The 13679-nt window shown below is 37.0% G+C and overlaps 1 protein-coding gene across 4 annotated transcripts in view; it reads right to left on the reverse strand.

Moving 5' to 3' along the window:
- LOC112045559 (rho guanine nucleotide exchange factor 28) overlaps positions 1-13679 on the reverse strand; it is a 71858-nt gene that overhangs the window by 18834 nt on the left and 39345 nt on the right. For all 4 annotated transcript variants that reach the window (XM_052884478.1, XM_052884472.1, XM_024081790.2 and 1 more), the window contains 8 exons: positions 12617-12771; positions 12020-12152; positions 11313-11470; positions 10435-10556; positions 8102-8215; positions 7436-7545; positions 6692-6857; positions 5718-5889 (listed from right to left, as the gene is read on the reverse strand). In XM_052884478.1, coding sequence (XP_052740438.1) covers positions 5718-5889; positions 6692-6857; positions 7436-7545; positions 8102-8215; positions 10435-10556; positions 11313-11470; positions 12020-12152; positions 12617-12771 — 1130 coding nt within the window. The remainder of the gene's footprint in view (positions 1-5717; positions 5890-6691; positions 6858-7435; positions 7546-8101; positions 8216-10434; positions 10557-11312; positions 11471-12019; positions 12153-12616; positions 12772-13679) is intronic.

Consider the following 13679-nt stretch of genomic DNA (forward strand, 5'->3'; position numbering starts at 1 on the left):
ATATTTTGCCTCGATCACAAAGTAGGCGTAATATGCGATTCACGTGAATAGAAATGAAATGAAATGAAATGAAAAATGAACTTTATTTGCCTTAATACACTTAATAAATATACAAGATGGACATACAAAATATAAAGTCACAGTGTATTGCCATACAAATGGCGCGCAAATTTTACAATTTATATGATTGTTTGAGTATATATTACTTACCCACAATCATACAATTGTTTTAATTTAGTGATACAATTTAAATTTGAAATAAGCATACATGTCAAAACGAAATTTAGTCTACGTCAGAGTACATAATACACGGTAAATAATAATTAAAAAATAGAATAATTATAGATTAAAAGAAAGTCAAGCATTAGTCGTAATATTAGAATGTCAGACAATGATTATAATTTATTAGCAAGAAATTCATGTACTGAATAAAATGTTTTACTACACAGCCAGCGAAAGAGATTGGTTTTAAAATTGCGAGTAGTTTGGTTTTTTAAACCTTCATCTAATTTGTTATATATTTTAACGCACATGGCATGAGGTGATTTTAATGACTGTTTTAATTTATATTGCGTTTGACATAACCGAACCTTATTTCTTTTCCGTGGATTTTCATTTATTTTGAAATATTCTAAGTGCCGATGTACGAAAACTGACGCTTCATAAATATATAAACATGGTAGTGTAAGTAGGTTATGGGTCTCAAATATAGGCCTACATGAATCAGTCTGCTCCATAAGAAAAATGCTTCTAATACACTTTTTTTGTGTTACAAACAGTTTGTTTATACTTACAGAGTTTCCCCATATTACGATTCCGTAACGCAGCACAGACATGACATAGCCATGGTAGGCTGTCAGTGCAGCATCAATGGAAACGGTTCGTCTAAGGCGACGTAAGGGGTGTATAAACTTATTAATTTTACCACAAATGTCCTCAATATGATTTTTAAAATCGCAATGCTCGTCAAACTTAATTCCTAAAAAAAAATTTGTACAATAAGCAATGTCAATAATTTCATTATTAAATTCAATGTCAAGTGTCTGATTTTGTCCTCTTTTAGTCTTAAATTGTATACACTTGGTTTTCTTGATATTTACGCTTAGATTATTGTTCTCTAACCAGTTTACAGTTTCCCTCAGTGAAGTGTTTACTTCAGTTTCATGTGTCCGTTTGTCTTCACAAGGTATAATTACTGTGGTGTCATCAGCGAAAAGAATAGAAGGGTGTGATATATTTACAGAAAGGTCATTAATATATAATAGAAACAGTAATGGACCCAATATGCTACCCTGAGGGACACCATAATCATTATTGACATATTGTGATTCGTATAGACATATATTTTCTCCTACTTGCTTTTGTACAACGGTTTTTTGCTTCCTATTACTTAGGTATGACCTGAGCCATTCATGCACATTCCCACGTAGTCCATAATGTTCTAGTTTACATAATAATTTCTGATGATGGACCAAATCAAATGCCTTAGACATGTCTAAAAAAATAACAGTTGCTGAGTTTCCTTTGTCTACTGATTCTATTATTATCTTTACTAACTCAAACATAGCAGTTGTAGTGGTCTTATTCTTTCTGAATCCATGCTGGACGCTATTATAAATATTGAAACGCTCCGCAAAGTTATTTATTCTGTAGTAAATAACCTTTTCGAATATCTTAGATAAAACCGGGATTAACGCGATAGGTCTATAATTATTTGCTTCATCTTTCCTACCTTTTTTGTAGAGAGGCTTTATGATCGATAATTTAAGTCTATCTGGAAATACACCGTGTTCAATACTTAAATTAATCACATGAGATAAAGGTTGGGATAAACTATTAGACGAGCATTTTAATAAGTGGGTATTTAGTTCGTCATACCCTGTTGAACTAGTATTTTTTAAATTCATAATTATTTTTCTCACTTCAGTGTGATCTGTAGGTGCACAATACATGTTATTGGAGTTGGTGTTTATAATATTTCCTATTTTATTCGTAAAGTTCTTATGTAATATATTTGATGTCGTTATGTAATGTCTATTAAGTATGTCACATATTTTCCTAGGGTTTGTTACTTTTACTCCATTATCAGTAATGAATTTAATATTTTGGTTTCGGTAATCTTTACCTACTTTATTTTTAATAATATTCCACGTTGCACTACATACATTTTTGGCTTGATTAATATATTTTTTGTTACACTCACGCTGTCTGTAATAAATACATCGCCGCAGTATGTGGGAATATTTTTTATAGATTTGTGTAACTGTTATATTACGCTTTATGCAAGATTCATAATGTAATTTACGTTTACGTTTGGTACTTATTTTAAGGCCTTTTGTGATCCATCTTGCACCACCAATTCCGTTGTTTCTAATTGAGATTCTTATAAAAGGAAAGCACAATCCGTGGAATAATATTAATGTATCGTGTAAAAGATTAAACGCTTTATTTGTATCTCGTTCTTCTAATACATCGTTGAAAGACAGACTTCGCATACAGTTTACAAATATATGAACATTTTCCTTCGAGTAGTCTCTTTTGTGCATGTAGGTTTTTGAGCTATTCTTTTCTTTGATGCTATTAACATCAAAATGTAATGTTTGTGCAGTATTATGGTCAGATAAACATAAATTATGTAATTGTCCTATCGATTCGTTAATATTAGTAATTATGTGGTCAATACAAGATTTACTTCGTGATGTAATTCTAGTAGGCTTTCGTATTTTATGTATAATATTGTAGTTATTTAATATATCATTATACGATTTTGTAATAGAATTATTGTTAAGAGTGTTTATGTTTATGTCACCACAAATAACTAATTTATATTCATTAAATTTATTCGTCAAATTATATAGTATTGAATTTAATTTGTCAAGAAATATATTTACATTTGACTTTGGTGTTCTATATAGACATATTATTATAAGGTTTATTTCTTTTATATATATACCACAACATTCGAAATCATTTTCTTGTGCGGTATCATTTAAGCTTATTATTTCATCAGCTTCAATTCCGCGTTTAGTTAAAATACAGACACCACCTCTTTTAACTTTTTTCCTACAAAAATAAGCTGCAACATTAAAGTTATCGATACAAATGTTGGTTTCATGTCCCGGTAATAAAGACGTTTCTGAGAGACAGATAACATCAATATTAATTAATTTATCTTGAAAAATTGAAATATTCAGATTAATGTTATCAGATTTGTTTAATACACCGGCTATATTTTGGTGAAAGATGCCAAACTTTCCCGAAAATTCAGTTTATTTGTACTGACTTTACTATAGCTGTTTAATCTTTTAAAGTAGTAAGGAATTGTACCTTTGCGTAAACTGCTGATTTCAGTGCAATTGTTAACCTTATTAATCGATTTATTCATTGACATAAAATAAAAAGGTATAGTCCCTTTTTTTGGCTGAGTAGAAATCTGAAGATTATTTTTATAGTTTTCCATAGCAGTTGTAATTGATCTAAGATATAGACGTTCATATTCTCTACAACTTATAGCATGGTATACAGAATTACAAAAAGTATGTTTGAAATTGTTTTCGGACTGTAAACTTATATATTGCACATTTTTAAAGTTATTTATTATAGTTCTTAACGAGTGGTTTAATTTATATTCATTCAGATAATTATTTTTAAATACATTTAATAAGAAAACATTGGTATTTTTTAAAGTACGAAACGCAGAATAGATATTATTTATAATAACATTGCAATTACTTTCATTTTGCCCTGCCAATATAACAATATAGTCTTCTGAAGTCAGTTCTGAAGAGAGTGTCATACAGGTGTCTAGGATATTATCAGTAGATACATTGTGTCTAGTGAAGCAGGTTACCACAAAGTCATTTTTGCCTAAAGACTCTAGATAATTTGTCATCCTCTCTCCGAGGCCAACACTAATCTCATTGTCGCTTAAAATAATAATTTTTCGCTTATTTATTATTCCTGTTCCTGGGTTAATTTTGTGCATACCGTTATCTGTTTTTGTAATTTTGTCAGGTAAAGACTGGTTCATGGTATGTTTTTCCACTGGATTATTTTCAGTTTTAGATTCTGGCGTAGTTTGTTCTTGTAATAGTATAGGTTCTATATCTACAATCATATCTTTTCCGATATTCGAAGATGGTGTAGAGTGATACTCGTTATTGATTGTAGGAGATCCAGTTGCCTGTGATTTAGTTTTGTTTTTTAATGGTGTAAGCTTCGTCGTTCGTTTTTTTGATATTTTTGGTGTCGAGATTCCAGGGCTAAATTTATCATTTTGTAATGTCTTGTAATTTATTATTTGTTTTTCATTTTCCTCTATACGTTTCTTTAAGTTTGCGTTTTCCATCTTTAGTTTCATAATTTCATCATGAGCGCTTTCTAGTTGTACAGATAGTGACGTAATTTCCTGTTTTAAATCAACTACCTCTGAGTTATCTGCCGTAGAAATATCAGGTAAACTGCACGTACTAGTATCCCGCAAAGTTGAATAATGCAAATCGTCTATTGAACTACATGTAACATTGTCCAGAGACTGGTTATGTTTGACAGTCCTTTTTGATGTTACGTTTTCTTTTAGGTTCGATAACGGGCAAAGTATGTTTGATGTTTTTGTGGTCTGTTGGTTTTTTTTGCAGTCTTGGCATTTCCATTTCGTTTTTGTACCCACCGACATAGTTTTAAACCTCTTTTGTGTGACATTAGCACATTTCAAGTCCAGTATGTTATTACAAACAGTGCAAAGCAAGTGTTCTGATGTTTTTATTGTGTGAGTACAAATTGAGCAGACTGTATTTCGTTTTGCCCTGCTAGACATTTTTACTATAGTATTTTTAACTAAGAAATAAAATCTTCAAATTTAAATTATTCTATTAAATAATGAATCTTCAATTCATATAATAAATGGAAATTATTATTCTGCTTACTATGAAAGCGCGAATTTAATATATAATTGCAACTCCGAGTAATATTCTCCTCATTAGATTGTTAGTATTCTTTAATAATGCCAATAACTCGAATGTAGTTGTGCAAAACCGGTTTGTAGTTCGGCCGGGCGACAGAGCGCGCGCATCAATCACTCAAGGTCAAGATGTTGTATTAGTATGCACTGATTAACGGTCGGGTGACAATGTTTCGCTGTTTATTTTTGGTAATTTACACAACTTGTCTGTTTTTATAGTGTAAATTGTGATTCGCTTGGTGTGTTGTGTTATTATTCGTACCTTTCTATGGAAGTGTGCTGGGTTTATTTCGGTAAGTACTCGTAGTAGGTACACAATTGTGACCGAGGTAATCAGCTGATCCGGTAATAATAATTAGATGTCGTTTGCATTATCGCATAGTCATATGGCTAGTATAGTCATTTATGTCACCAAATAGCACAATAAACTCCTGCTTTGTTAAACAAACTTCTTGTTATTTTGAATTATTTCGGTTATTCAAATAGATAAAATGTAACATGAAAAGAATAGGAAATAATCGACTATGGCGGCAGATTAGTACTACTCCCTCTCTTTCTCTCTTTCATCTTGCTCGTAACTCAATAAAAGAGATAACGATTCTGGTTGAGCTATAGGTTGACATTTGTAAATTCGTGAAAGTGTAGCACTGAGTGTAAAATTCTACCATATCTAAGCCAGCTAAAGGTTTATCGAGTCACATACACATAAATAATGTATTTTTAAGTATTGTTTAGAGGCGTGTGAGTGAGTGATCACCTGTGTATGGTGGTGAGCTGCTGCCACACGATGCAGGCGAGCGTGTATATGGCGTGCTGCAGCTTGAGCGCCGCGTCCGCCTCGTCCCGCCCGCGCACCTCCCCCGCCTCGCCCGCCGCACCGGCGCGCGCCTCGGGCGGCGTGTCCGACGTCGACGTGCGCACTGCCACGCCTGCAACAACACATCTATGAGACCATACAAATCATAAAGCCATAGAATAACAATGTAATAGAAATGGCGTGTACGCATGGAGCTGTTGCCGTGCAGGTAACGTTCGTAACGACTGTATTGTAACTTTTAACTGCATTGTGACGTAATTGCGATTACACCTGGCATGTCAAGTTTGATGAGAAATTAAAGTCTCCCACGGGATAGTGCTGCCGCACATGACACTACACAGACACAATGTATCTATCTCCTTGGCAGATATCAAGGGATAGAAACAAACCAGCCAATGTTGTACAATGCACGAGATATGTACTATATCATATTTCGTTAGCTTATATCAAAGGAAGCAAATTGTGAACTGTCATGGGGCCAATCCGCTTTTGCCCAAAATGATAGATTATGGCCTGATGGCCTATTTTGTAAGGAGCCACATATTGCAAGGCTCAGACCAGAAAGGACGAATTTGCCGCAATTCTCTCGCGCGTATTACGCGCGACCGTTGCGTCCACAAGGCGTATCAACGGGCGAGCATTTGGGGAGGAATTCAGTACGAAACATGGAGTTCGCTCTAGAGTTAACGCGCGAAGTTAGTATCTCGATAAGTGCGCAATACACGCGAATCAAGCGCGCGTCGTTAGTCTGCGTCCGAGTCTCTTAGAATTCGCGCGATGCTTGTGGACGAGATGTATTGGTGTCTAGTAGTTCGACAACGCGCGTATGATTTCGCGCGATACGATTTTCGACGAATTCGCCCCTTCTGGACAAAGACTTAGTTATCGGATGATGGGCTATTGTGGTGTTGTACCTCGGTGCTGCTGCGCGTCGAATCCGGCGAAGGTGTCGGCGCGCCGCGGCAGCGCCGGGCTCTGGTAGGTGGCGGAGTGGCGCTCGCCCGCCGAGCTGGTGCTGCGCCCCAGGGCCGCGCCGCCCGCCAGCTGCGCCCACCCGCTGCTTGACGCTTCGAGGGCGTCCTGCAATACATGTTTATTTATATTACAAAAAAACTCACTCTATCTGTTCTTGTATGTCCTCTATAGTATATAGTGTCTGTACTGAACTACAGACGAACATTAAAAGTTATTGTCGTTATGTCACAAACTTCGACTCTATTAGTTTCAAATTCACAAATAATGTCAAATTTGATTCCTTGCCAAATAAGACGCTGTGCAGCTTGTGATTGTGTTGCCCGGGAAGCATTGTCGGTCGTCTGGATCGTAAAGAACGTTTTTGGGACGCCTCTGCTTGAAGTTAGCGTTAAGGTTGGGAGTGTAGTTGCTGGCCTCAACTACTAGTTGGTTGGGATGGATGGCAGCTCTGTCGAAATAGTTTCGAGAGAGCTTTTTCATGTAACTAGCTATTGAAGGTAAATCTAGTCTCTATAGAGGTCGTTATTGCGCACAAACCGGTTTTGCAATGTTTGGGGCGGCTTAAGGGTCGTTTTGGGACGGTGGGCAAACACTACATTAGCTAGATCGGACGGTTCGTGGTTTTATAAAGCGTTAGCTTTGAACGGAGGGACGTTGGTCGCATGTTACGCATACTTTAGTACCTTGACAACTTTGCAAACTTCTTGCCACAGCGCGTGCGTGTCCGGGGACGGCGCCGCCAGCCGCACGTAGTCCGGGAACACGAGCCCGCCCGGAAACACTGACGACACACCTGACAAACATACCCTTTATTATCACATCATACTCATTCAGTGACGCCGATAGACATACTAAAGATTCTAATCAAAGATATTATTTTTCTGTTTTTAGTGTGTCCTAACATAAGTAACGAAATCGCCACAGTACGGGCAATTTCGTTATTTTCATTTTAACACAAAACTACTATAATGATTTTTTTTTAAACTCTCAGTATTCCAGCAATCTGTCGTGAAACATTCAGAGGGATTTTAAGTATTTGTATTAAGACGTGTTCGGTGCAAAATCCAGTGATTCGCCCAAATATAATAGTGTAGTGTGTGTTTCATGACATCTTGTGGTGCTCGTCTCTTGAGCCTTTTGAAAGTTGTACCAGGTTTCTTCATCATTAGTTTCCTTGCAAGTTGATTTGGATGTTTACGAATACGCTTTTGGTATGTTTTCATTGAGTGTGCAACTTTTGTCTTTATAGTCTTAATTTTTAGTTCACGATGCAGGCGATCATTTGTAATCTTGTTGACTGGAACCGTTGCAGAATTAAAATGATTTATGCTGAACAAAGTGACAGTTACCAGTGTTAGGAACATCCAGCGTGGTCGAGCCAGTGTGGCCCACCATCTTCATGTGAAGCGCCATTTTCTCTTCTAGCAGCTGCGCGTGTTCGCGGTCCTTCGCTCGTAAAGCCTCTAGTGATACCAGAAAGAAGAATAAAGATTAATTTATTTGTGTATAATTTTTTTATTTCATTTTATTAATAAATTGGCCATGGTTTTCCACTCTTTCTAGTCCAATTTAGCAAATAAAATTTGTACTAGATTTATTTATATAATTATGCAATTAAAAAAAGCTCTTAATTTTAATTTTACAAAACAGGTAATATTAAAAGGGATTTTTTTATTTGAATGTTTTGAATCCATCTTATATAAGTATTAAAAAGACAGGCAACTGCACTACACCTGCATACTGTAAATGTTAATTCACATACCACACAAAATCCAATTTACTAAAATCTTATTAATTTTAATTAATAACAGCGCAAAAGTTTCAATAATTAATTTTATTTTCCTAATTAATTCTATGGAAATCCTTTTCATAAAATTAATTTCATTGTAATATGTAATATTGTTCTCCTAGGACTTGCTTTAATGAAGCTAGGAGAGGGAAGGATCAAGGAACTGTAGGAGTTGTATGTAATAATTATCCAACAATAAGTTTTAAAATTAAAACACATAAACGCTACAGAACTATAGTCAAGGGCAATGAAGGTCAAAGTTTCAAACAATTACAACATTACTTCAAGAAATATTAATGTTTAGTAGTTTAAGATATTTGTTACAAGTAAGTTAAAAGTTTATCTTAAGGAATAAGATCTTATGGCATAGAGTTCCGTTCCGGGTGTTATACATGTAATATCTAACTTTCTACTGGACTTCACACAATTTATGAGAAGAGACATAGACAGATGGGCTCCAAAATATCGTAATATTAACTGGGACAAAGGGAAACCATGCTGCAATGCTACGAGAACCCAATTTACAAGTAAATCTACCTTCGATATGCCACCAAGGTGTTTCATCTGTGCAAAAATTAAGATGATTATCTATTTTGGCTAATTAAAGTAAAATGGTTGGAAAGTTTATTACTTTTGCTTTTTGTTGAATTAAAGAACATTTTGTCTAAGTCCATTTGGTAACTATACTCCTTAAAAAACGTATTGACAAATACGTACAGTACATACATAAAGGTACAGTATTAAAAAATGAGTATATAGAAAACATGACCGACTGACGGACAACGACGAACGATGGACTATACATGACCAATTCCACCCTAATAGAGCAAATTATTATTTGATAAAAAATATTACTTGAGGACTGGCTTGTATTAAATGCATATAATAAATGCGAAGCCTTATTGAAGAAAATAAAATTATGAAATAGAAATTTTATTTTGACTAGTATTTTATTTAGTACTTATATTATATTTTGACTAATATTAGTACAGCTATGTGCGGGTGTTAAAATGGAAGATCCATTGTTAACCCAACTTGTAAAAGAAAAACTTTTTTATTCCAATACCCTAAGACCCCTGACAGTACACTGCCGTGCGTTTTAAATCAGGTAACTGTACATGCAAATTGTACCTACAAAATGGTAAACTCTTTCTCCAATACAAGTTTGTATTGAGTGCTCAGTAAGGCAGTGTATTTAAAGATCTATGAAGTCTCAGACTAATTGCCATAGGACCTGCCTCGTTTGACGTTACCCTTCTGTCAAAAGCATATGATCACGATCTAGCATATGATCACGAACTAACGTGCCTATAGAATCAATGTTTCATTATGTTAAAATTACACGTGTGTGTATTACGATTTAAATTTATAGTTTGTATTGTAAGGACACAAAATATATTTATATATGTTAAATATTTTCGATCCGAAATGTATCGATATCAATTAATAATAGTTAGGGATTTCATAAAAACTTAATTTTAAAAGATATGTATTTATTAAATTTTTTCAAACGTCAAATACGCTGTCGTCCATTTTGTGACGTCACGATGTTAGTTGATATCACTCAAGGAATTAACGTCTAACTAATTATTGACTATGAATTTTGTTGTTAACGTGACTTCATGAAACAGTTAAAATATAGAATTAGAGATAGACCATCATGGCCGACAGCGTTTGGTCTCATATTGTCAAAAAAATATTTAAAAATTGTAATTTTCATGAAATCATCTACTAGAATGCACAATTTAAGACCATTTAATAAAAAAGTGTCAACTAGCCTACTTTGTTGGTGAATTTGAGTGCGATACAAGTCCAAAGGTAATTGGTCCGAGTATAAAGTGTACACTACTGCAACTATACAGTGGTAATGATTGAAATGAAAGCATGTAGTACCTGTAATCAGTCTTATGTTCTCGTGTCTCGCCTCCAGCTGTCGCTGCCTCTCCTCCGCGGAGGTGGCCGCCGCGCCCGCCTCCGCCTCCTCCACCTCTTCGGGACAACTTTGCACTGCGCCTCTGGATATTGAAACATATCATTGAGCCAAACATTGTTTTGTATCCACGCAGTGGTATGCACAAGGTGTTTAAATAGGGTATGCATTATATGTACAATTTTGTTACGAAATGAAAAATTCCATCTCCAATGCAGGTTCGTAGTGACTACTCTTGGGTAGGCGGCACATTTTTGGAATGCACGTCACTGCATCCAAGACTTCATCATTATCAGTCTATTTTAACGACCTGAAGCCCTAAAATGCGCACCACACCTTATACGAGAAAATAATAAACGTCGACCAATAGCGGCGGAATCCAAAATAATGCTTTCTCTTTCATTGCTTTGGGACGAAAGAAAGAACGTTATTTCGACACCGCCGCTATTGGTCGACAATTAGTCATTCTCGTAATCGAGATATTATGTTGTTTACGCATTCCAGACATACTGGCCTCTCTATTTACATGACCTAAACCTTAGTGTCCATGCAGGAGGGAGCCACGCCACAGTCACAAAAAGCCTACATCGACCCTTTTTCAGTAGTTTTCATACTATTATTATGGATTCGTCACTTACGCCACAAAACGCTGCTTCTAGCTATAAGTGGCCGCGTTTGTTGTAGCTCCGATATCCCTCAAAGTGGCTCCACTTTCAGAGATATCGAGTTTAAACCATACTGCTCCAATAAGGGTTTCCCGCCTTCTCCCGCACTAGCAGCTTCCACAGTGACACTACGCCAGTCTGCAAGATGTGGCAGCTAGTGCAAACACTTGACGTACCGAATGGCGTGTATCCAGTTGCCGATGTCCTTGGGGCGGTGCACCCTCAGCTCGAACATCTCGGGCTCGGGCGGGCCGTTACATATCAGGTACAGCCCGCGACCCTCCGCGCCCGCCTTCTCCCGCACTAGCAGCTTCCACAGTGACACTACGCCAGTCTGAAAACACAAATTTTCACAGGAATCTGTATTTTTAAATAATACTTCTTTACGCTCGACTCGGGGAGTAATGTGGTGATTGCGTTACGAAAAGTGCGATCGGTCGAGGCGAACGGACGTCGAGAGGTAGAGCTAAAAAAGTTTTACTTCAGTCTTTTTTGGGATATAAAACAGCCTTTATCGACGCACTATCTGGCGCAAAAGGGTATTGTGCCTCTTAACAGAGAGGTAGTTACTAGTTACCACCCTACTGGAAAAGACGCCAAGCGATTTAGCGTGCTGGTACACAATCGCTTAGAAACAGTCAGAATGATCTTGTACTTCTTCCGAATAAGCCCGTCTCCAAATCCGATCGTTGTCGATTTTGCGCCCGAGTCAAAAAACTCGTTGCAATCCGAGATACGAACACACCTCGCCTCGCTACATTACTAGGCTCACTTCAGACTTCGTCGAAGCGTCGAAGCGAGCACTGTACTTGAGGCTTTACACGTAGAAGGTTCCGTCCCGTTCTCTACCGTCCAACAGAAGTAAAATAGAATCATGTAATACCTTATTGTCAGGAGTGAAGAACGTGTACTTGTTGTTGTTGTCGTGCAGAAAGAACAGCACGTCGGTCAGCACAATCACCAGCAGCGTCTGCATCTTGCTGCGACCCTGCATGAGCGTTGCCACGCCTTCGAACCTTTGGATGTCATCAATCATCATTGTTGGGTATTTTTAACAAATCTATATGTATATTGATATCGATATGTACATCGATATGCATTTTTAACAAAACGATATAGATCGTAACAAATGTTACGTTCTACGGTTCGACGATTTGGATGAGACACCTGTCGTCTCCATGTTAATAGGGCTAGTGAAGAGAAATATAGACAAAATTTCGTCCAATGGCGTCGGAGTTGTTCCAGTACCATCTCTTTCGTACCAACGCAATGAAAGAGATAACTGTACTACTGTTTGTATTACTGTGAAAATTGCGTCAAAATCATCAAATATCAAAATTAGAATATCTTTTGACAGATTCCGCCTTCATACTCCGTCAACAGATTCATTGTAATTCCTGAGATTAGCGCATTCCACCAAACGAACAAACTCTTCAGCTTTAATATTAGTACAGATATAGATTGATAATATGAAACTCACTTCAGACTCCTGTTGCCTTGCAATATGTCACTTTTCTTGAACTTGCGTCCTCGGAAGTTGGCGAACGACTTGGCGTCGATGCGATGGTAGATCTCCAGTTTGCGATCTTCCCTTTCTTTAGCTGCCACTTGGTTGTCTACGTCCACTAGGATTTCCTAAACAAAACCAATTTACACAACTTTGTAACATGAAATTACATCAGCGTTATGTTTTAAATATAAATAGAGTATTGACCATTTTTTCAATTGTATATTTTCTAAATTTGCTCAAGCAAGTATAGACAAGGAATGGTTGGCTTCGGGAAAATTACCACACAACCTGCAAAGACAATCGCCAAGATATTTAGCGTTCCGTTACAGTGCCGCATAGAAACCTTAGAATAAACGTATTGTTCTAAGATCAGGCATGAGAAATATATACCCTCATCTAGTATTTATCTTAACTGGCGGACGCCCGCGACTTCGTCCGCATGAAGTTTAGTTTTTCACAAATCCCTCGGGAATCAAGGACTTTTCCGGGCTCAAAAGTAGCCTGTGCTAATCCAGAGTAAAATCTATTTCCATTCCAAATTTCAGCCAAATCGGTTCAGTAGTTGCGGCGTTATATATAACTAGCAGATGCCCGCGACTTCGTCCGCGTGAAAATCGATGTACATTTTCGAACCCTTCGCCCCTTCTATTTACATTTTCGATTTTTTTATATATGAAAACTACAAAATCATAACCCCTATACAATAAAGTGCGCGTTTTTTTTTGCTTGGGTAAAATGCTCAGCCGTAACCACGGTCGGTAGTCCCATCATAAGACCCCAGCCGAAGTTTTTTGTGCTTGGGTAAAATGCCCAGCCTTAGCCACGGTCGGAGACCCTATCACAAACCACCGGCCGAAGGCCGGTGCGCAATAAAGTGCGCGGCCGAAGGCCGCGCGTTCCGTTTTTTGTGCATCGGTAAAATGCCCAGCCGTAGCCACGAACAGAGGCCATATCACAAACCCCCGGCCGAAGGCCGCGCGTTTCGTTTTTTGTGCATCGGTAAAATGCCTAGCCATAGCCACGATCAGAGGCC

Source organism: Bicyclus anynana, chromosome 2 (assembly GCF_947172395.1).
Source record: "Bicyclus anynana chromosome 2, ilBicAnyn1.1, whole genome shotgun sequence".
In the NCBI taxonomy this organism is placed as follows: domain Eukaryota; kingdom Metazoa; phylum Arthropoda; class Insecta; order Lepidoptera; family Nymphalidae; genus Bicyclus; species Bicyclus anynana.